This window comes from Megalobrama amblycephala, linkage group LG8 (assembly GCF_018812025.1).
Source record: "Megalobrama amblycephala isolate DHTTF-2021 linkage group LG8, ASM1881202v1, whole genome shotgun sequence".
Taxonomy (NCBI): domain Eukaryota; kingdom Metazoa; phylum Chordata; class Actinopteri; order Cypriniformes; family Xenocyprididae; genus Megalobrama; species Megalobrama amblycephala.
The window spans coordinates 2,418,516-2,444,693 of record NC_063051.1 but is presented as its reverse complement, the minus strand read 5'-3'; the positions used below and the strand labels follow the sequence as shown (position 1 = coordinate 2,444,693).

The 26,178-nt window shown below is 36.1% G+C and overlaps 1 protein-coding gene across 2 annotated transcripts in view; it reads right to left on the bottom strand.

Annotated features, from left to right (window-relative positions):
- The window catches only part of ppp1r16b (protein phosphatase 1, regulatory subunit 16B), a 63,669-nt gene that overhangs the window by 32,321 nt on the left and 5,170 nt on the right, over positions 1–26,178 (bottom strand). The window contains exons 1-2 of one of the 2 annotated variants that reach the window (XM_048198657.1): positions 5,121–5,609; positions 4,657–5,030 (exon numbers count right to left, since the gene is read on the bottom strand). In XM_048198657.1, the coding sequence (XP_048054614.1) occupies positions 4,657–4,915 (259 nt within the window). In that variant the 5' untranslated portion in view covers positions 4,916–5,030; positions 5,121–5,609. Of the gene's footprint in view, positions 1–4,656; positions 5,031–5,120; positions 5,610–26,178 lie in introns of those variants that run through there. The other variant, XM_048198656.1, reaches the window with a different exon arrangement.

Here is a 26,178-nt window from a genome sequence, read left to right as displayed (position 1 = left end):
TGATCTCAGTGAGGAGTGTTTCATAAGACGACACACGCCTCGCTGCTCTTTATCTGTCCTCCTCATCCCGGCTCCTTCAGTCCGTTTCGCTCCAAATTAACATCCCATCACAAACATGGCCGTCATTTCAATGAATTACAACTGCAGAAGAGATAGTGTCCATGTCCAGACATGTGCCTCATCATACACACACACACACACACACACACACACTAGATTAACTCAATAGCAGCAATGAAAACCTCCAATCAATAGGGTAGGATTAATTATGTTGATTAACAGATCAATAACGTCGCTGGAACAGCATTTGTTTGTAAACATCTCAGGATTTCCCTCAGACTGTGTCATGTGCAGCGTTATTACAGTTTACTGAGACTTAAACTATATATATATATATATATATATATATATATATATATATAATATATATATATATATATATATATATATATAAAATATAATATATTATAAATAAAATTTTATTTCAGCTAGTTATTTTTCTGCAACATTTTGCCATTTTATTTTAGTATATCGATGAACTAAAATAACTAAAAATGAAATAAAAATTAATAAAGATTATTTAGACTCACTGAATAAAAAACAAAAAAAGAAATTTACCAAAAGTTTAACTATTATTATTAAAAAAAATCATTATTTAAAATAAAAAAGTTAACTGAAAAAATTAAATAAAATATAAAAAATAATTATTTTACAGAAATATTTTGTCATTTTAGTTTAGTTGATTTTAATTACTAAAATGTAACTGAAATTCTATATTAAAAATGCATTATTTAAAATAAAATTAACTGAAATAACATAAAATGTAACAAAAATATTTTATTCCAGCTAGTTATTTTTCGGCAACATTTTGCTATTTTAATTTAGTTTAATTTGATGCACTAAAATAACTAAAAATTAATAAAAAATGATATAGACATTAAAAACAAAAAAATGACCAAAACTTTAACTAAAATTATATATATATATATATATATATATATATATATATATATATATATATATATATATATATATATATATATCATTATTTAAAATAAATAAATGTTAACTGAAAAAAATAATAAAATAACTATAAAATAACAATAACAGAAATATTTTTTCATTTTAATTTAGTTTAACTTGATGTACTAAAAGAATTAAAAATGAAATGAAATTAATAAAATCTACATAAAAAATACCAAAAATGACAAAAACGCACAACAAACTTACTTAAAACTTAATTAAAAACTTAATTAAAACTGAAATTTTATATATAAAAATGCATTACTTACTATAAAATAAACATTAAAAGAAATTATGAAAAAACTTTTAGCTATTTATTTGCCAAGGCAGCATTTTTTCATTTTAATTTACTGGTTTTCAATATTTTCAATACTGGTTTTGCATTTATTTGCATAATTATTTGTGATTGGTGTGTTATCTATTAAACTATTCTTTACACAGACAGACGGCAGGAAACAAGATGTATGCTGAATTTCATGACAAAACCAAATACCTAAACTATTTTCCTGCTGCTAAATGAATCAGTCAGCAGCATCTCTGTTACACATCCATCAGCTCATTTACCACAGTATCTCTGAGGTCACGACCTGCTTTACCAGCTCTTAATGTGATTAGTAAATATGAGAAGCAACAGCCTGATTTTATCTCCTCATTAACAAATTAGTTTGCGTTGATAAACACTCATTTCAGGTCACACAGAGATCGATTCAATGATATGAGAAAAGTTTGGAATGAGTCAGAATTAATAAAATACGTCAGCTGTAAAATATAACCATTAAAACAAGCCACAAACTGCACGACCAGCACAACTAAAAAAAAAACGGAAACTACCGAACATCCTCTTAAAACCTCAATCGTATTCAGCAGCTTTGCTCCATCCAGAAAACATCAAACTAATGTGAGCAGCTCCAACTAAACAGACTAAATATTTATCTAAAGCTCATGTATAAAGAAGCACCATCTGTTCATCTGTCATAATAAACTCCAAAACACTTAATCAATACATCGTGTTCTTCTGGGCAAAAAATAGCTCCATCAACAGAGCATAATCGCACAGGCCGAGATTATGCCGCACTGATAATCTGATGGGATTAAAGCGCAAGCAAATCCAGCCTGGATTTCTCCTGCAGTCACAGACTTCATTTCCTCCTGAGAGCCAGCTGATTGTCGGGAAGGCTATTTTCATCATTTGGTGGCAGACAGTGTTCCCAGGCTTTCAGAAAAGACATTTTCCGCTGCTTTCAGGCCATTATCTCACACTCAGCGTGGCAACGACGACATACTCGCTCTCGACCACAGAAGCAATTTGGGCGTTCTGGCGGCAGCCGGCACTCAGATGATTTCTGCACAGCAATCAGGGCGACGGCGCTCTTTTTAACGCCTTGTTAAATGACGTGCCGAAGGGAAACCAGATTTCACACGACACCACTGGCAGAGACATAAACACACTTTATAAGGTCACTCGCAGTTCTCTCGCAAGACAAACCCTTTCCATTAAATATCTGGCAGCAAACAGAACCAAAGCGCTGGTTCATGGAGATGTTGGAACACATGCGCTGATGCTTTTTTGTCTGGGATCTTCAATTATGTTGATCTTTTAAAAAAAAAACCTTAGATGGTTGATAATAAAAGACTTAAGAAAATTTACCAGCAATGAAAAACAACAGTCACAATACTCAATACACAACTAAAACTACTAGCCAATTTAAGCCAAGTAAACAGTCGGTAATAACATAAAAACAAATAATTAAATTACAAGCGAAAGCACAAGTAAAATACAATATAACAAAGATACAAATGAAAATATAGCTGCGAGCAGCAATTATCGGGGTTCAAGCATTTTAAGGCCTATAAGCACATGGGTAAAAAGGTATTGTGTTTTAATTAGCAAGCCTGTAACCATCTTGATCATAGATGGAAGACCATTTACAGCAAATATTAGTAAAAATATAGTTTTTTAAGCTTTTTTATCGACGTTGAGACAAAAACCTAGGACTAGTTCGCCAAAGTTGGCTTTTGAAATAATCTCCAATATTTAACGAACGATTCGATGGACAGCGGCGGTCCTAGAGACAAAGTTGCTCAGAATGAGGAGTTCAACCATGTGGTATGAATGTTGTGGGCGTGTGCGAAAAATCATGCGATATGCAATGCTTTACGCACATGAAAAACGTGAAGGCGCCCCCTGGTGGCTGATTTCTTTCGAATTTCTCACAGGCCTCTAGAGCCGTGAGTCAAACAGGCCCAGCGAGATTCATTCCGATCGGCCTCCTTAACCTTGTTTGATAGCTGCTCAAAATTCATTGGCCGATGGCGGACATGTTTTTTGAGATACGTCAATGTCCTCATAGACAATCATGGCACCTCGGACAAAGACACTGCATGCCAATTTTCAAGTTGATTGGACTAACTGTAAAGTAGTTATAGCCATTTTCATGTTTTATTTGCTGTTATAGCGCCACCAAGTGGCCAGTCGCCGTGTCCTTTTTAACACGACCACAGAATGAGCTCTTACATAGGTGTGCCAAGTTTGGTGAAAATATCTCATTCCGTTCACGAGTTATAGCCATTTTATTAAAAGTGGCTCCACCCACTTCTAACGTTTCGAAATTACAACTTTTTTTGATAATTATTGACAATCAGACTCTGGAAAATCACGGCAAAAACCTAAGACTAGTTCGCAAAAGTAGGTTTTTCAAAAAATCCAAAATAACGAAAATTTTGCCCTCAAAGTAGCTATTCAGGTACAGAAATTTAATTAAGCAAATGTAAAATAACACAGTTTTCACTGTATAAATTAAACATCCTTATTATTATTAATCCTTATTAAAGTTACAAAAGTTATTCAGTAAAGTGCATTGTGTGAAACACACCAAAACACAGACAGCTGCAGGAATATTAGGCTGCTGTCACTTTAAGAGCGAATGCACGGATCTAATATACTGATACTGTACACATGCATTTACTTTCTCAACTGTTTACGTTCACTTAAGACATAACCGACTATGTTTACTAGGATACTCGCTATTTTTTGACATAATTTTGTGTGAATTTGTCCGCTCAAGTGCAAGAGGACGTGAAAGAGAGCTCAGTTTAGTACTCGCATGCTGTCTTTATTTTCGCGGCTTTCTGGGTAACAAATCGAGTTCCCTTTCGCATCTTCTTGCACTTGAACATTTAAATTGGCAAGGCTTAAACTTTCGTGACGATGCAGCGCTGACCGGTCAACCATCCCGAGCGTCGTTAACATTTGCTCATGTTCATGCATTGTTCGAATTCATAAAAATGTTACCGGCCAACTGGTGAGCGACACCGTTTCATACACGCCGATTTCTACTTGCATTTGACGTGTGAACCGATCATCTCTTCCTCTTTACGACTAGTTAAAGCACCAAATAAACATGAATGAACATCAGAAGGAATGTCAAAAGATACAAATCAATCAGTGTTTCAACCACAGAAAGACGTCACATCACGTTACATTTCCCTCAGAAAAGCCATAAATTCGATAGTCTCGATACTCTAGAAAGGAGTGTTTTGATGAATATATACAATATATTACATATTCATTATATTTATACTTGTGCTTCATGTATGTTTGAATAAATCGGTGGTGAAATGAACCAGCCTCACCTTCACTCGGATCGTTCCTCGAAGAGGCCTCCAACAAAGCGACGCTCGCCGCAAACGAAACCCTTTTACGGTTTTCCAACAGGTTCCCGTGGCCGCGGCGTTTGTCAGCCTTTCGCTTCTTGTTCTGCATTTCTTTCTCGTAGACGGCCCATCGCTTGAGCTGCTGAGTGCGGCGTTTCTGAGCGGCTCGGAGGCGCTCCAGACTGGGCACCTTATCCAACTGCTGCAGCTCCGTCAGCAGCTCCAGGTGATTGGCCATGTTGGGCTGCAGGTGGAAAGGTGGAGCAGGATGATGATGATGATGATGAGGAGTATGATGATGAATCTAGCAGGGACTGCACCTCCCTGCCAAACCTCCACCCTTCATCCTGAACCTGGAGGAAGACAGATTGAGTATTACGATATGATCAAAGCAAGAGAAAAATGAAGAAACGTTCAGATCGTTCACATGATTTAAAAAGCACCTATTCTGCAATTCACATCTTTAGTGTGTGATGTTGCCGTTTGAGCATGAGAAAGCTCTGCAAAGTCCCTTCAGCAGGTGTTATTCTCTATATTAGTGTCACTGTTTCTGAATTCCCTGAAATGCCTCCATTGTAGTCTTGAGTGTCTTCCGGGAAAGAACACGTCACAGTTTTCCTCATTTAAATAATTCATATGCAGAATAAAGGGGCGGGGCTAGTTAGTAGTGTGTTGAAACTGGCGGTTATGGTAAGGGGTGGGATATTTCCCAAACAAGCTCAAAGCACTTGACCAATCACAACACACTGCTCCAGCTGACCAATCAGAGCGCATTGTGCTTTTCAGAAGGAGGAACTAAACAGGGGGGCGTTTCCCGAACAACGATGTAACTCGCACAAGTTTACGATGCAGTTTGCGAATGTTTGTTTGAACTATTGTTTCGGAGACACCAAATCGTTGAACTATGTAAGTAACGACAGAACTTGCGATGTTTGTTGGCTAACGATGCTTTTGGCGAAACGCACCCCAGAGCGTTACTGACAGACTGGGAAAGAGGAGCTGCAACATCATTTCATTTCATTAGCAATTATTTTTTCACAAATCAACAAATTCATATGGGAGATTTCTGCTGGCCCAAAAATACACGGATAAAAGAAATAAAATTTGCTTGAAAGAAAGAAATAATTTTATTCAGCAAGGATGCATTAAATTGATCAAAAGTGACAGTAAAGACATTTATAATGTTACAAAAGATTCTATTTCAAATAAATGCTGTTCTTTTGAACTTTCTATTCATCAAAAATCCTGAAAAAATTAAATGCATCACAGTTTCCATAAAAATATGAACTGTTTTCAACACTGATAATAATCATAAATGTTTCTTGAGCAGGAAATCAGCATATTAGTATGATTTCTGAAGGATCACGTGACACAAAAGACTGGAGTAATGATGCTGAAAATTCAGCTTTGATCACAGGATATAAATTACACTTTACTATATATTCACATAGAAAACAGCTGATTTACACTGTAAAAATATTTCACTATTTTTACTGTATTTTTTATCAAATAAATGAAGCATATTAGAATGATTTCTGAAGGATCATGTGACACTGAAGACTGGAGTAATGATGCTGAAAATTCAGCTTTGATCACAGGATATAAATTACACTTTACTATATATTCACATAGAAAACAGCTGATTTACATTGTAATAATATTTCACAATTTTTACTGTATTTTTGATCAAATAAATGCAGCCTTTGTGAGCAGAAGAGACTTTCAAAAACAATTTTAGAAAATGTGTGTGTGTGTGTGTGTATATATATATATATATATATATATATATATATATATATATAGATAAATAGATACATAGATAGATAGATATAGATATATATAGACTTGACTGGTCTTGAAACATGACAGACACCAACAAACACCTTCCCACAACATCCTGCAATGCTCTCAGAAACTCATCAACACATGGAGCTTGTTTTATGGGGGAAGCTGAGATTCTTCTATATGAACCCATCAGCAAGGTAATGCGCATCTCTCTGCCATATGTCTGGGGATTTACCACAGTCATTTATCAGCAAGTGCAGAGTGTGCCGCAGGCGGAGACGTTCTGAGGAAAGTGGGCTTTACGCATCAACAATGAAGATGCCAGGTTCATCTCTATTGCACTGCAATTTTCCGCTCATGAAGTGGGCAAAGCTTACACACACACACACACACACAACTGTCACATCCTGTCACCACCGGACGCCATCAACACACGCACACGCAAACAAGCCTCACCATTTCCTGTGCTTATCGCTGAGACATCTCAGAACACGCTTCTCCTCCAGAGGAGAACAACAGAAAACAGAGCAGGTGAATGATGCGTGTTTTCCATTTCTAGCCCAAGACTGACACAACGACACACATGTTTGAATTGGTCACATAAAGGTGACGTTCAGGACACGAGAGAGATTGATTACACACATGCTCGTTATTGTATTCATTCATTACCATCTAATATTTACCAGGAACATCACAAGCTTTCACACACTTTACTCTGAACTCTATCACAGACGTCACTCATGCGTAAATCAGTTTGTGATATCAGAAACTTACAGAAGCATTAGTGTTAAACTTCCTACCGTCACACACTTGGTAGACCACAATAAAAAGTAAGACTAGTGTGTGATTAACGATAATATTGTAATTGTTGTGCAAATGATGTGACATGGAGTAAAAAACAAACAAAATCACACCTCGCATTGAGTGCACTCTTACATATAAAGGTTCTCTATTGGTATCGAAGTTTCCATGAAGAATCTTTAACCTTTAACTTTGTCTATTATTGCTCCGAGCTGATAAGCGGTCCGCGAAGCGCAGCTCAAACGAGAAGCGTGGTCTCGTTCCACTTTCGTTTTGTTTTTCCATTTGACTTTTGTTTGTTTTTTTGGCAATTTTTGCCTTTATTATGATTAGGATAGTATAGAGTGGACAGGAAGTGAGGTGGGAGGGGATTGGGAAAGGTCAGCAAGACGGGACTCAAACTCGGGTCGCCCAAAGCGCAACGGCGCTATATGTCGGCGAGCTGCCCACGAGGCTATCAGCGCCGACCATTTGACGTTTTTCATACGCAACAGAAATGCCAGTTTATATCAGCTGGGCAGTGTGGTGGTCACACCAGTGCAACAAAAAACAAATTAGCCGCACAGGCAAGAAAAAAGTCACAAAACGTGACAATTTTGTCGCAGTCTGGAGCCCTGCATATGAGTGAATGATTCAATGACTCACTCATTAAGATCGGGACTTGCGCCAACCTATTAGTTTCAGATTTTAAAATTTATATATATATATATAATTGATTGAATGTAAAACATTGACAAAATATGATAATTTAGAAATAAACTCCCCTTATAAAGGCAATTATTGCCCCTGAAAATCCAACCTGGTCTCATGACGAAAACCTGTGGGCACGTTTTCGCGAGTCGCGAAATACGTACAAATGAGTACATATTGCTGCAGTTTCGCTCTGAAATGTCCATTTAGCGGCGCCAAAAGCGTGTTCTTTTTTTTTTTTTTTTTTTTGCCGGAGCAGATAATAGGGTGAATGCGGTACGTTTTTATGTACGTGAATGCGGTACGGTTCTCGATTTGACATTTGCGCTCCGTTGCGTTTTAAAATAACTTCCCACCGACACTACGCCTAAACCTACCCGATAGTGTTAACAAAAGCAAACGTGACGTAAGAAGCGTCCGTTTTTCAGCTCGTTTAGATCTCTCTTTGAGCTCTCTTTTTTCCTTTTTTTTGCCGCCAGTCGCCTTTCACGGGATTCGTACCCAGGCAGGGGGAGTCGACTCCTCGCCGTAAGCCCAACTCCGTATCGGCTGAGCTACCGAGCAAGCTTGGTTACAGCCAAAAAAAAGCGAAACGCGTAGAGCCGGAAAGTCCAAAGTACGTTCGTTTACAAATCGGGCACTCTGGTCAGATGCGTTTTGAAGTCGTGACATGATATTGCGCGAGGAAACGCCAAAACGAGTCTTTACGAATCCATAATCCGACCCCGGCCGTCGTTGAAACCGTGCGTGAAAATGAGCAAAAGCGCTTATCGACGTTTTACCGGCCTCTAGCGTTCGTTTCTGTCGGAAACTGCAGCGAGACGTACTCGTCGGTACGTAATTTTGTGTCTCGCGAAAACGTGCCCACTGGTACGTCTCTCCTATGAGACCAGGTTGTGAAAATCAAATATCACTGCTGTAAAGGATTAGTTCACTTCAGAATTAAAATCTCCTGATAATTTACTCAACCTCATGTCATCCAAGATGTTCATGTCTTTCTTTCTTCAGCCAAAAGGAAATTAAGGTTTTTGAGGAAAACATTCCAGGATTTTTCTCGGGTTGAAGGTCCAAATGTCAGTTTCAGTGCAGCTTCAAAGAGCTCTACATGATCCCAGACGAGGAATAAGAGTCTTATCTAGAGAAACCATCGCCCATTTTCTAAAAAATAAATAAAAATTATATACTTTTTACCCACAAATGCGTGATGCGCCACGCATTACGTAATCATGTTGGAAAGGTCATGCATGACATAGGTGAAAGTACCGATCCAGTGTCTACAAAGAGAATGTGCCAGTCAAACGGCATTTAAACACAAAAAAGATGGTAAATCAATGAAAAAGATGTCACGCGTGACCTTTCCAACATGATTACGTAATGCGTGGCGCATCTCAGAGCACTGCAAGACGAGCATTTGTGGATAAAAAAGTAAATAATTTTTATTTTTTTAGAAAATGTCTGATGGTTTCTCTAGATAAGACTCTTACTTCCTCGTCTGGGATCATGTAGAGCTCTTTGAAGCTGCACTGAAACCTTCAACCCGTTGAACCCCAGTGAAGTCCACTATATGGAGAAAAATCCTGGAATGTTTTCCTCAAAAACCTTCATTTCTTTTCGACTGTAGAAAGAAAGACATGAACATCTTGGATGACATGAGGGTGAGTAAATTATCAGGAAATTTGAATTCTGAAGTGAACTAATCCTTTAATGGAAAAGATCATTTGAACTAAACACTGCACAGAATATGAAAAGCTTTAGGAGTCAGCTGACATGACAGGCCTAAACCAGCCAATGCACACAAAAACACACTCACTAATATATCACCTAATTATCGTGCAATGGCAAAATAACAGAAATGATATCACTTTCTGTCAATATCACACAGCCCTATCTGAGACGTGTGTGTGTGTGTGTGTGTGTGTGTTTGCTGTACTCATCAGTGAGAGTGCAGGTGTGCTGAGAAGACAACAGCATCAAAGACACACACACACACACACACACACACACGTGTCCTCTGCTGATGGGTCACACAAACCGCAGCCAATACGAAAACATTCAACCAAGACAAAAATATCTCGCACATATAGAACAAAGAATCAACTCCAATATCTGAGTCATTATCCCGTCTGACCCCGTGACCCCATGACATCACTGCAGCTCTGAACTCATCCACATACTCTTTTTCTCTGGAGAAAGTGGACCAACGACATCATCACCTGCTCAAGGAGCATATGCAAATTTTTGTCAAACACAATCCTTCCTCACTCACTCGCCAATTGGGAACAATTTGGAAGAAAATAAAGTGGATCACACAGGTTATGTCTGATCTAATCAGTGTATTTCATCACCACAGATGATTGAGAGCAGATTAGTAAAGCATCTCGTTCATGATGTCGTCCACTAACAAACACTCAGGATGATGGGATATTCACAAGAGGTTCATATCTAATCTACATCAGTCAGATATCATACAGCACTCGTTCCACAGAGGACAAACACTCGTAAATGTCAACGGGGTTGGGTTAGCGCAGGTTAACGCTCGTGTGAACGTGTGATGTGTCAACAGCGGCGATCTTGTTTGGAGGCAGCAGATACTCTCGGGCTGAACGCCGGCTGTTTTCAGCACTTAACAACATTAGAGACGCGCACAAGAGCAGCCGCTGATCTAATAAGAAGGGAAGTAATTACATTACTTGACGCACACACACACATGCTTCACTTGGAACAAGTTAATAAAGAAATGTTACATCCCGGTCGGGTCGGGCCGCTGTCAGTCAAGAACTCCTCAGGGAAACTGTAGAAGCGAACAGAGATAAGACAGACTCCTGTAACTCGCCGCTAATGAAAAGACGTGCATGAGAAACAGACGCACCAGAAGCTGACAACACAATATCCTAAACTATGTTAAACTATGATGCCGGATGATATTAGAGGTGTGACGGATCGTAGTTGATCCGTACGGATCAGGCCCTAGGGTTCGGAATGCATGGGATTTGCAGATTAATTGCAAAGTTTAACCATTATAGAGTTTAAGTTTATCATTTGCATGTTTAGCGAGTTCAAGAGCAAGACAACACAGAAGAGAAACAAGTTTGTTCTGATTTTATTACTGACTATCACTTGCCTTTAGTAATGTTTGGTTTTGTTAATAAGGCTAGTAACATTTGCTGTGGTATATTGAAGTACTTAAAGTGTTCTTTCAAAAATAAAACTTGACTTTATAACTCGCAATTCTGACTTTATAACTCGCAATTTTGAATTTATAACTCGCAATTCTGACTTTATAACTTGCAATTTTGACTTTATAACACAATTGTGACTTTATAACTCGCAATTTTGACTTTATAACTCGCAATTTTGAATTTATAACTCGCAATTTTGAATTTATAACACAATTCTGACTTTATAACGCAATTCTGACTTTATAACTCGCAATTTTGACTTTATAACTCACAATTTTGACTTTATAACACAATTTTGACTTTATAACTCGCAATTTTGACTTTATAACACAATTTTGACTTTATAACTCGCAATTTTGAATTTATAACTCGCAATTTTGAATTTATAACTCGCAATTCTGACTTTATAACACAATTTTGACTTTATAACGCAATTCTGACTTTATAACGCAATTTTGACTTTATAACACAATTTTGACTTTATAACTCGCAATTTTGACTTTATAACACAATTCTGACTTTATAAAGCAATTCTGACTTTATAACTCACAATTTTGACTTTATAACGCAATTTTGACTTTATAACGCAATTTTGACTTTATAACTCGCAATTTTGACTTTATAACACAATTCTGACTTTATAACGCAATTTTGACTTTATAACACAATTTTGACTTTATAACTCGCAATTTTGACTTTATAACACAATTCTGACTTTATAACGCAATTCTGACTTTATAACTCACAATTTTGACTTTATATCTCGCAATTTTGACTTTATATCTCGCAATTTTGACTTTGTAACACAATTTTGACTTTATAACTCGCAATTTTGACTTTATAACACAATTTTGACTTTATAACTCGCAATTTTGACTTTATAACACAATTCTGACTTTATAAAGCAATTCTGACTTTATAACTCGCAATTCTGACTTTATAACACAATTCTGACTTTATAACGCAATTCTGAATTTATAACTCGCAATTTTGAATTTATAACACAATTCTGACTTTATAATGCAATTTTGACTTTATAACGCAATTTTGACTTTATATCTCGCAATTTTGACTTTATAACACAATTTTGACTTTATAACTCGCAATTTTGACTTTATAACTCGCAATTTTGACTTTATAACACAATTCTGACTTTATAACTCGCAATTTTGACTTTATAACACAATTCTGACTTTATAACGCAATTTTGACTTTATAACTCGCAATTTTGAATTTATAACACAATTCTGACTTTATAACGCAATTTTGACTTTATAACACAATTTTGACTTTATAACACAATTTTGACTTTATAACTCGCAATTTTGACTTTATAACACAATTCTGACTTTATAAAGCAATTCTGACTTTATAACGCAATTCTGAATTTATAACTCGCAACTTTGAATTTATAACACAATTCTGACTTTATAACGCAATTTTGACTTTATAACGCAATTTTGACTTTATATCTCGCAATTTTGACTTTATAACTCGCAATTTTGACTTTATAACTCGCAATTTTGACTTTATAACTCGCAATTTTGAATTTATAACTCGCAATTTTGAATTTATAACACAATTCTGACTTTATAACACAATTTGACTTTATAACTCACAATTTTGACTTTATAACTCGCAATTTTGACTTTATAGCTCGCAATTTTGACTTTATAACACAATTTTGACTTTATAACTCGCAATTTTGACTTTATAACACAATTCTGACTTTATAACTCGCAATTTTGACTTTATAACACAATTCTGACTTTATAACGCAATTTTGACTTTATAACTCGCAATTTTGAATTTATAACACAATTCTGACTTTATAACGCAATTTTGACTTTATAACACAATTTTGACTTTATAACTCGCAATTTTGACTTTATAACACAATTCTGACTTTATAAAGCAATTCTGACTTTATAACGCAATTCTGAATTTATAACTCGCAACTTTGAATTTATAACACAATTCTGACTTTATAACGCAATTTTGACTTTATAACGCAATTTTGACTTTATATCTCGCAATTTTGACTTTATAACTCGCAATTTTGACTTTATAACTCGCAATTTGACTTTATACACAATTTTGACTTTATAACTCGCAATTTTGACTTTATAACTCGCAATTTTGAATTTATAACACAATTCTGACTTTATAACACAATTTTGACTTTATAACTCACAATTTTGACTTTATAACTCGCAATTTTGACTTTATAGCTCGCAATTTTGACTTTATAACGCAATTCTGACTTTATAACGCAATTCTGACTTTATAACTCGCAATTTTGACTTTATAACACAATTCTGACTTTATAACGCAATTCTGACTTTATAACTCACAATTTTGACTTTATAACTCGCAATTTTGACTTTATAACACAATTCTGACTTTATAACTCACAATTTTGACTTTATAACTCGCAATTTTGACTTTATAACACAATTTTGACTTTATAACTCGCAATTTTGACTTTATAACACAATTTTGACTTTATAACTCGCAATTTTGACTTTATAACTCGCAATTTTGAATTTATAACGCAATTCTGACTTTATAACTCACAATTTTGACTTTATATCTCGCAATTTTGACTTTATAACTCGCAATTTTGACTTTATAACACAATTCTGACTTTATAACTCGCAATTTTGACTTTATAACGCAATTCTGATTGAATTTATTGATTAAAATGTGAGAATTTGACAAAAAAAAAATACATACATGAATTAATCTGTATTTTTGAATGAATTCCCTTTATAAAGGTAAAAATGCTCCTGAAAATCAAATATTAAGCTACGATTCTGGGCTATATGGACAAAAAGTACTGTAAGTGTTCTTAATGTTTATTACTGAATGAATCTGCATAAATGAATGATTCAGTGATTCGCTCATGGTTTCATATTTAAAAAATATTTATTTTAAAATTTTAATTTACTTTTTTTATGTGTGCGTGTGTGTGTATATATATATTATTTTTAAATTTTTATTTTTTATTTTATGTATATATATATATATATATATATATATATATATATATATATACATATACACACACACACACACATAAAAAAAATAAACAAATTTATTTTAAATTTGAAACCATGAGTGAGTCACTGAATCATATATATATATATATATATATATATATATATATATATATATATATATATGTGTGTGTGTGTGTTTATGATTCAGTGACTCATTCATGGTTTCATATTTAAAAATATTTATTTTTAATTTTAAAAATGTTTTATATATATATACATACACACACACACACACACACACACACACACACACACACACACACGTATTAACAAATCAAAAGTAGGGCTGCGCGCTTAATCAAATTGTGATTAGTGTGTGTGAATATTAAAGCTTATCAGGTAAGAAATGAAATATAAACTGGTTTTGAGATATAAAAGTGATTTTGAATACCAGTATTTAGTTTTGTTTTTCTTATTTTTGTCTAAGATGCAGTACTGAATCGAATCAGCTTTTGAATCAAATTAATACCCAGTGAATCAAATGGATTAGCTGTGAACTCAAAGATTCACAGACTCCAGATGAACAGAATCATTTACTCACTGACTCACAGGTCAGATTCCAGCAGGAGGCCGCTGTGTGTGTCAGCTGAAGAAAATGAGTCAGGATTTAAACTTAGTTTTGACCCCTGACCTCTTCATGACACACATGTGACCCTGAGCTCCACATACAGACCAAAAGACACGGGCACGGCAATAAAACACACAGAGTAAACTTAAAACATGAACGGTCTTAAAGAACTGTGTGTGTGTGTGTGTGAGGGATAATGTACAATCAGCCCATCACTAACAAAAAGATGATGATACAATATTGACATAATCTGAAAGCTGAGACTTTGTTTCACATCTAAAGTATCAAAGCACAAAGCTTTATTGGATGGCAAGAGCTATATGAAGATCATTTCTATTTATCCGCATCTGTTTCTGCTGATTCCTGTGATCTGAGTTAGATAGATGAATCAAAGGACTTAACATGTAATGACAGTTTCTGCTTGAATCCCAAGCGCAGCCCACACCAACTAGGACAAGAAATCCTGCCTGAATACAACAACCTTCAAGGACAGAGAGAGAGAGAGTGATTGTCAGTGTTAGTTCAGGCTCTTTCTGGGTCAGTGTCTCCCCAGTTATCAGCCAAACCAGGCCAGCTATAGAAAGACACACAGGAAGTGAAAAGAAATGCACAAGCTTTTGCAGAACGGCATGTACGGCACGGGCGCGATGGCTTTATCTCATCATGTTAGAGGTGATTACCAGCACAATCACCCCTGACAGGTGAAAGTCAACAGAGATAACCAGTCTTTCATCTGTAATGATGACTGGCAGGCAGGTCCTGTAAAAATATTATGGATTAATATCTGTCAGAATGTTGTAAGGGCCTCTATGAATAATAAATATGCTCAATTAGATTGATGTTGGCAGTTAAAACATCAGTTATCAATCACATCTGCCTCAGATTTCATAAGCGTGAACCAGATAGTGACTGAATACGTATTTACTGAACCAAAAACGAAAGCGTGACCACAAAACCGTGATACGAACAAACCAGAAGACGCTGATGACGCTGCACAGATTTTGTTTATAGTTTGCTTTGTTGTTGATTTGTTGTTGATAGTGAAGTAAAACTACGTAAAATATCTGTCTGTAAAATATCTGTCTGTAACATATTTAAATACAGCTGTATATAAAATAGAATTGCAGATTCTTTCATAATTTACATATGAAAAATTTTTATTAATTTAACTCATGATACAATTAAAAAAAAGAAAAAAAGGGGAAAAAACTGAATTTAATTACAGCAGGGATTCCCAAAATGCAATATTTAATCATTTAATAATAGTTAACATTTCAATGATTTTTCACGGATTTTCTTTTTTTAAATGTCCTCAGTGTTTTTAAAATTACTCATTTATTTTAATTTTACATTTTTATAAATTAATTATTAGCTTTGCAGCAACTCACAAACCTATGGAAGCTTGTTTCTGCCATGAAATAAAAATAAAAAAGGTGATTCCTACTTTTTTATCTCACAATTCTGACTTTTTTCTCAAAATTGCATGATATAAATCACAACTTTATACTTCATAACGCAATTTTGACTTTATAACCCGCAATTCTGACTTTATAACTCGCAATTCTGACTTTATAACTCGCAATTCTGACTTTATAACCCGCAATTCTGACTTTATAACTCGCAATTCTGACTTTATAACGCAATTCTGACTTTATATCTCGCAATTCTGACTTTATAACTCGCAATTCTGACTTTATAACGCAATTCTGACTTTATATCGCACACTTTATAACGCAATCTGACTTTATATCGCACAATCGCAATTCTGACTTTATATCACGCAATTCTGACTTTATATCTCGCAATTCTGACTTTATATCTCGCAATTCTGACTTTATATCTCGCAATTCTGACTTTATATCGCAATTCTGATTTTATAACTCGCAATTTTGACTTTATATCTCGCAATTCTGACTTTATAACTCGCAATTTTGACTTTATATCTCGCAATTCTGACTTTATAACTCGCAATTCTGACTTTATAACGCAATTCTGACTTTATATCTCGCAATTCTGACTTTATAACGCAATTCTGACTTTATATATCGCAATTCTGACTTTATATATCGCAATTCTGACTTTATATCTCGCAATTCTGACTTTATATATCGCGATTCTGACTTTATATCTCGCAATTCTGACTTTATATCTCGCAATTCTGACTTTATATCGCAATTCTGACTTTATAACTCGCAATTTTGACTTTATATCTCGCAATTCTGACTTTATAACGCAATTCTGACTTTATATCACGCAATTTTGACTTTATAACATAATTCCGACTTTATAACTCCCAATTCCGACTTCATATCTCGCAATTCCGACTTTATAACGCAATTCTGACTTTATAACTCGCAATTCTGACTTTATAACACAATTCTGACATTATAACTCGCAATTCTGACTTTATAACACAATTCTGACATTATAACTCGCAATTCTGACTTTATAACACAATTCCGACTTTATAACTCCCAATTCCGACTTCATATCTCGCAATTCCGACTTTATAACGCAATTCTGACTTTATAACTCGCAATTCTGACTTTATAACGCAATTCTGACTTTATAACTCGCAATTCTGACTTTATAACACAATTCTGACATTATAACTCGCAATTCTGACTTTATATCACGCAATTCTGACTTTATAACTCGCAATTCCGACTTTATATCTCGCAATTCCGACTTTATAACGCAATTCTGACTTTATATCACGGAATTCCGACTTTATAACTCGCAATTCCGACTTTATAACTCGCAATTCTGACTTTATATCACGCAATTCTGACTTTATAACTCGCAATTCCGACTTTATATCTCGCAATTCCGACTTTATAACGCAATTCTGACTTTATATCACGGAATTCCGACTTTATAACTCGCAATTCCGACTTTATAACTCGCAATTCCGACTTTATATCTCGCAATTCTGACTTTATAACTCACAAATCTGACTTTATATCTTGCGATTCTGACTTTAAAATGTTATGTTATAATGCGTATTATAAATGCATGTTATAATGTCCTCACAATTGGACATTATAACACGCATTTGCTGATTCTTTATAAAAAAAAATCAGAATTGCGAGTTATAAAGTTAGAATTGTGAGGAAAAAAAGACTGACTTTTTTTCTCAGAACTGTGAGTTTAAATCTTGCAATTCTGAGAAAAAAAGTCAGTATTGTGAAATGCAAACTTGCAATTGCGAAAAAAAAGTCTGAATTGTGAGATAAAAAGTCACGATTACCTTTATTATTTTTTTATTTAGTGACGTAAACAAGCTTCCATAGAAACCCCCAGCAGTTCCCTTGTAAAACCCCAGTCTGAAAACCCTGCATTAAATTATTAAAACAGAATCTAGAAAACAAAATTTGGGTGTAAAATAAAATAAAATTTGGAAAATAAAATAAAAGGAATTTAAAAAGGCAAAAACCAAACCAAAAACTGAAACCATGGCCATGACCCAAAGCGAACCGAGAGGAAACCGACAGCCATGACGGGTCCTGCACTAAACCAAATGAAACTCACAGTCTTTCAAATCACACTTCAGTCCAGCAGCGCTCAGCGGAAAACGGGAAAGGCTTGTGTGTTTGTTTTGTCTATTTCAGGCCACTGTGACCGCAGCTGTTCATCACACACACTGTGTGCTGACATCACTAAAGCCGCTCATTTAGGAAAAATATTGTGCATTTATTTTTGAAAGATGTGACCACGCCAAACCGTCCACAGACAGACTATTGTTTCTACTGTCTGATGCCACGCAAAACACGGGACAGACCATCCACAGGCCTCGAGCTATAAACCACACCTCTAATAACAGTAAAGAAATAAAACATTCAATACAAACAAGTGCAAATGAATCACATAATCCTGAATACTGAATTATGATTGTGTAAAACACACAGTTTCAAAGAGTGACGGCCCTACGATTTCTGCAAAGCGAAAAACACAGAAGGAATTTACCGTATAACGTGCAATGTCACAGAATTTGGCAAAATTTGGATGAATAAATCAAAAGTAGAGCTGTACACCATATCCATACGGCTCCAGGGGGTTAATAAAGGCCTTCTGAAGCAAAACAATGTGTTTTTGGAAGAAAAATATTCATATTTATGCGTCAGGTCAAAGGTTACTCTTCCGCCAGAACTAGAATTGCGTACAGCCGTCTACTGGAAGCCAATTATTATAGTTTATAAAGTTATAAATATAGATATTATTCTTACAAAAACGCATCGCTTCGCTCCAGAAGGTCTTTATTGACCCCTGGAGCCATATGGATTACTTTTATCACAGATGGATGCACTTTTTTTGGGCTTCAAAATCTCGCCATTATGAAGCTTGGAAGAACCAGGATATTTTTAATATAACTCTGATTGTGTTTGTCTGAAAGAAGATAGTCATAGGATACACCTAGTATGGCTTGAGGGTGAGTAAATCATGGGATAATTTTCATTTTTTGATGAACTAACCCTTTACGGCCTGTTCACATCGAGCACGTTAACTATAACTAGATGAAAAGACAAACTTTAAGTTGTCGGTCCAGAAAGTTTGAAGCAATTTTAAACGTTTTCAGTTTGAAAGTTTTAGTTTAGTAGTTTAGATAGATAGATAGAGGTCAGGGTAATCAAGGTGGTTGCTAAGGTACTTGGGGTGGTTACTAAGGTGTTGCTATGCGGTTGCTAAGGTATTTGGGGTGGTTGCTAGGGTGTCGCTATACAGTTGCTAGGGTACTTGGGGTGGTTGCTAAGGTGTTGCTATACAGTTGCTAGGGTACTCGGGGTGGTTGCTAGGGTGTTGCTATGCAGTTGCTAAGTTATTCTGGGTGGTTGCTAGGGTGTTGCTATGCGGCTGCTAAGGTATTCTGGGTGGTTGCTAGGGTGTTGCTATGCAGTTGCTAGGGTACTCGGACTGGTTTCTAGGATGTTGCCAGGGTGATTTGTGTGGTTGCTAGGTGGTTGCCATGGTGTTCTGGGTGGTTGCTATTAGGGCTGGGCGATATATTGCATGGGATTGTCACGCGCATTTCGTCAGTAAAGCCGGTTCCCTGATTACTGCGAAATCGCCATCACCTGCTTTCAAATGGAGCGCCATTTAATAGACAGAACCGTAGATCACTGACAAGCTACGCAATATCGTGTTCATTATCGCAGATGAATCGCCTTCGATAATGAACGCGATACTGCGTAGCTTGTCAGTGATCTACGGTTCTATTAAATGGCGCTCCATTTGAAAGTAGGTGATGGCGATTTCGCGGTAATCAGGGAGCCAGGCTTTACTGACGAAATGCGCGTGATGATCGCATGCGATATATCGCCCAGCCCTAGTTGCTATGTGGTTGCTAGGTTATTCTGGGTGGTTGCTATGAGATAGATAGATAGATAGATAGATAGATAGATAGATAGATAGATAGATAGATAGATAGATAGATAGATAGATAGATAGATAGATAGATAGATAGATAGATAGAGTTTATGAGTTTGAATGAGTTTCAATGGATTAGAAATAGTACATAGAATGGCAACTTTATTGAGTCTAATGGGCTTCCGTAGTTTAAATTTGAATTTTGACAGTTGGAGTTTGAAAGTCTTGGCTCATTTGAACATTCCGTCAATGAAAGTCAATGGGATTTTTCCGAAGCTTTAACAGTCATTTTTAGGAAAACCGTAAGTTTGATCAGTTAGAAAAGATATAGCACACTAAGTCAGAACAGTTTGAAGGTCTGAGCCAAGCTTGGAGTTTGTAGAGTTAAAGCTCTAGGAGGAGTTAGGAGTCAGAAATTTTAGTCTCAGAAGAAAATAGCATAACAGTAAGTTGGCTTTTTCAAGCCAACTTAACTATATTATCATTCTGTTTATTCTCAGTTTTGTCGTCTGTCGTTTTAAATGCTCGAGCTCTTGAAAGCAGGATGGATTTTGATTGGCTGTCAGTGTTTTTATCGTTCATCAGCTAGAATTTTTTTTTCTGAAAGTGATTCCAACTCTGAAAAAATAAAACTATTATGCTTATTGTTAACAATTAATTTAAAACCGTTATAACAGAATCCAGATAAATGGAAAACATGGAAATAAAACAGAATTTGGGGCCAAAAAATACAACAGAGCTCTACACACAGAGACTATCAAGACATTCCCAAAGGCGCCTCCGTCACGCTCCAACATTTCCTTACTTCTGGTCAATCCACATTTCCTGCTCACGGAGGCCATCAGTCGTAACTTTATGACGATTATGTCACTAAGGCACGTGCGTCGCACACAGACCTCATAATAACAAGCCTCTGCCTCGCCGTAACCGCTCTGTTATCTCCTCCACAGCTCTTCTAAATGTCAAATTAAATTGAAGACATGCTGGGCGATTCTCTGTAGATTTAAAGCTAATTAAAGAACGTGGACGGGAGCAGTCGATCTCTTGTCTGGTCCTGAAGTGGAGGACGCTCTTCTTTTTTCTGGCTCGTGCTTTTAGAGTAATGATTGCGCTTTCATTAATATTTCACACTGGACGAACGTCTCAACGCAGCAGGAGAACAAACTGGATTCAAGACTAAAGTGGACAAAAAGCAAAGGCTTCAAGCTATAAATGAATGAAAATATGGATGCAGGGGCATCTCCTCTTTGAATAATGCGTACGCATGCAGAACCTCATGGACATCTACTGCTGTGCAAACTGCTCTGGCAGCGAGTGCTGTTCACCGTCAAACACACACACACACACACTCCTCCCGCCTGGTACAGGAAGGTACAAGTAAAGGCCGCGAGAACGAAGCACTCAAAATATCTGACACCAAACCCCATTCAGCTTAACCTGTGGGGCAAATAAACAATCCCAGCGCAGAGGTTATTATGATCAAGCCTCTGAAGAAGGGCAGATGTGAAGGTTCCTGTGTGAGAACTGCTTTAGCCTCTAGATTAATAATGAAACTTCATAAACAAAAGCTACACATGAGATTTACACCATCACTGTTATTTCAAAGAAAGCACTAACTGACTTTCACACTGACTTTAACCCTGCGCAAAGCAACGTTTTACACTTGGGCCATTCAGGGTCAACTCAACCAGAGGTCCCCGGCTCATATTTTTGATTTTGTCAACAGTTTTTCTGTAGAAAGACAAACATAAATAGTGATGAAAGCCAAAATATTAAATTTCACAGATGTATATTTACTGAGTAATCCAATGTTTTGTAGAGGAGGATCGCCTGAGATTTGGAGCCAAATTAGAGAGGTGTAAAAGTGACTTTACAAAGATGGCAGCATCATTATTTTATTTTTACACAGAGATTGGTAGATGTTAGTAAAATCTGTTGACTTTAGCAATCTTTGTTTCATTATATGCCAACGGCGACCGTTCAAAAATGCAGTTTTTTGCCTCAAGTTTGCATGACTGTAACTCAATAATATCCTTCTAGAATTTGGTTCTTAACAAACTTTCCTTTTGGTATCTTCATTTTAAAGGCTCTCGATGGTTCAGTCCCAGAGATATGGAGATCTTAATGCGGCTCCATGAGTAATTTGTACACATTTTCAGTGGTCAAAAACCAAACGTGGGTCACTTTGCATATGGATGATAATGTTTTCTTTTAAAGAGGAATATCTGAAGAACAATAATTTTGAAACTAGAAATATATCTCGTGTTTTTCCATCATCTCATTTGCGTAGAACATTCCTGTCTGAGTGCCATAAATGTTCCTTTTCCAAAGTTTGCATGCCTGTAACTCTAAAAGTATTCAAGATATCTTAATATCCTTCTAGATTCTCATTTTTAATAAACTTTTCTTTTGGAATCTTCCTTTTTAAGGCCCTATATAGTTCAGTCCCATAGATATTGGGACCCCAATGTGACTAAATTGTTGAATTTTACCCATTTTCAATGGTCAAGAACCAAATGCCATGTTACAGTTCGTTGTTTAGGTAAGGAGTAACTGATGACGGGCTGTTGAATTAATTAGAAAAATAATGCAACCGCAGTCATGATGTGAAATGGGTGTGCATTATTTTTCTCCACGCCTCAAGACATTGTTCAGATGTTTAATTTCAAGACATTTGTCTGGTTTTTGTACTTAAAGCGCTTGTGTGTGGGACTAATTTCTTATGCATCTCATACCAAACCTCTTATGCTAATTCCAAGATGTCATTTTAAGTAAGTTAGATGCTTTATTGTCAATGAACGCAATGCAATAGCATTTGGTGTGTCAACTCTCAGAGAGTGAGCGACACTTAAACATATATGCGGATGAACGTGAAACATTTTTACACAATTAAACATATGAACTGATTGAATATTAACATGTATATAGGTCCATGGTGACATTTCCACAGATGCACAAGAAAACAAGCTGTAAATATGCAAATAAGCAAGTTAACATAGAGCAAAACCAATGCAACCGGACTACCCAAGAAAAACTCATATAACGTCACAGGCCAATGTTAAAGAGAGTCCATGTACACGTGTAAATGAATATATGAAGGATTAATCGAACACAAGTTGGGTTGAAAATGGACAAACCCAGCGATTGGGTTGTTTTAACCCAGCAGTTGGGTTAAATGTTTGCCAACTATTGTTTAAAAATGACTCTATGGATGACTTAAAATGAACCCAAAATAGGTTGTAAAATAAAAATAAGACGTAATTACTATAGGCAATAATAATAATCAAAAGGTGAACATGTATTAATAAGCAATTTAATGTTTATTGTTTAATTATTATTCATTAAACTTATTAATAAATGTTCATTTTTTAAACATATTAATGTTAATTTCCAACATACTTTGGGTTAAAACAACCAAATTGCTGGATTTGTCCATTTGTCCAGTTTTTAACCCAGCATTTTTATAGAGAACTATTAAATTGCAAGTAAACTGTAAGATTCACATTGGTTTACCACATTTGTTGAGGATTTACAGTATAAAGCAACCTCTTGAACTTGCTGAGTATGTGAAACACCAGCGTTAAGTCAATGGGATGAAATGATGAACCTTCATCCTCATCAAATCTGATTCACGTGTCCTTATCAGAATTATGTAACTCTAACAACACACATCCTCCATAACAGCTGATGTTTCTACTCCAATATGACGGTGCAGCAAAAATGATGAGGAACTGTTTATACTGAGTAATGCTGACACATGCGTTTATGGCTAGACTATAACTAAATATGTCGAAACCACCAGAATGCATCAGAATCTAAACATCAAATCACTGGTAATGTTGATTATTTCATGTAACTGCATGAAACACAAGAACTACAGCAGCAGACTGGGACATGCATGTAATCTTTGGAGTGGCTGTGTGTGTTGGCTTGTGTTCACCCAACAACAATGCAAGGAAAGTCTTCTACAAAGTCTCTTCGGCACCAGCAGCTTCCTCACACACACAGTTACTGGCCCGGCCTGTGAGGTCATTTCCTGTACAGGATGCAATGCTATATCCGATTGGCTGACGGCCTCATTAATAGGGGCACATGGGGCAGAAACAAATGTAAACACACAAACAAGCACATTCATACACACAGTCTGATGGCGCTCTTGGGTAAAACTCACAGCCGACTGCGCAGCATCAACCATCAGCTATGTCAGACTGTACGATATTCAACGAAAGATCACAATTAACAGCATTCTGACAAGCCTTTTGACACATAATCAAAAAAGCCCTGGTGTTAATTTGGGCATAGTTTGCATGGCACAGCAAAAAAAGGGTATTTGTGAAGCAAAATAATAGTTCAATGTAACTAATCAACCGTTGAATGAGTCACTACACAATACAAGACTGACATAAAAATAACATAAGCCTTTTACAACACTGCTTTATAGCTGAGCTGCTTCAACTTTGTTTCATAAATGACGAATTTTGCAACATCGACACCGTTATTGAACTGAACTGAATCAACATTAAACTGAAATGACACTATTGTCTTTTCAGAGCTGCTTTACTGCAGACTTTTAATTTGTCTCATTTGGAGAAGTTTGCTTCATTTATTCTGTTATTTACCTGTTTAACTGCTTTGTTTAGAAAAAAATAGTAGGCTAAATCATGCGATATACTAATTTGTTCCCTTGATTTATAAACCATGCACACAATTTAGCAAATCGAGGGAACGGAATAGTAAATAGTGCACACGATTTAGCAAATCGAGGGATCGAAATAGTAAATTGTGCGCACGATTTAGCAAATCGAGGAAACGGAATAGTAAATAGTGCGCACGATTTAGCAAATCGAGGGAACGGAATAGTAAATAGTGCGCACGATTTAGCAAATCGAGGGAACGGGATTAGTAAATAGTGCGCACAATTTAGCAAATCGAGGGAACGGGATAGTAAATAGTGCGCACGATTTAGCAAATCGAGGGAACAAAATAGTAAATAGTGCACACGATTTAGCAAATCGAGGGATCGAAATAGTAAATTGTGCGCACGATTTAGCAAATCGAGGAAACGGAATAGTAAATAGTGCACACGATTTAGCAAATCGAAGGATCGAAATAGTAAATTGTGCGCACGATTTAGCAAATCGAGGAAACGGAATAGTAAATAGTGCACACAATGTAGAAAATCGAGGGAACGGGATAGTAAATAGTGCGCATGATTTAGCAAATCGAGGAAACGGAATAGTAAATAGTGCACACAATGTAGAAAATCGAGGGAACGGATAGTAAATAGTGCGCACGATTTAGCAAATCGAGGGAACGGGATAGTAAATAGTGCGCACGATTTAGCAAATCGAGGGAACAAAAAAGTAAATAGTGCACACGATTTAGCAAATCGAGGGAACGAAATAGTAAATAGTGCGCACGATTTAGCAAATCGAGGAACGGAATAGTAAATAGTGCACACGATTTAGCAAATCGAAGGATCGAAATAGTAAATTGTGCGCACGATTTAGCAAATCGAGGAAACGGAATAGTAAATAGTGCGCATGATTTAGCAAACTGAGGGAACGAATTAGTAAATAGTGCACACGATTTAGCAAATCGAGGGAACGGAATAGTAAATAGTGCGCACGATTTAGCAAATCGAGGGAACGGGATAGTAAATAGTGCGCACGATTTAGCAAATCGAGGGAACGGGATAGTAAATAGTGCACACGATTTAGCAAATCGAGGGATCGAAATAGTAAATTGTGCGCACGATTTAGCAAATCGAGGAAACGGAATAGTAAATAGTGCACACGATTTAGCAAATCGAAGGATCGAAATAGTAAATTGTGCGCACGATTTAGCAAATCGAGGAAACGGAATAGTAAATAGTGCGCACGATTTAGCAAATCGAGGAACGGGAATAGTAAATAGTGCGCACGATTTAGCAAATCGAGGGAACGGGATAGTAAATAGTGCGCACGATTTAGCAAATCGAGGGAACGGGATAGTGAATAGTGCACACGATGTAGAAAATCGAGGGAACGGGATAGTAAATAGTGCGCACGAT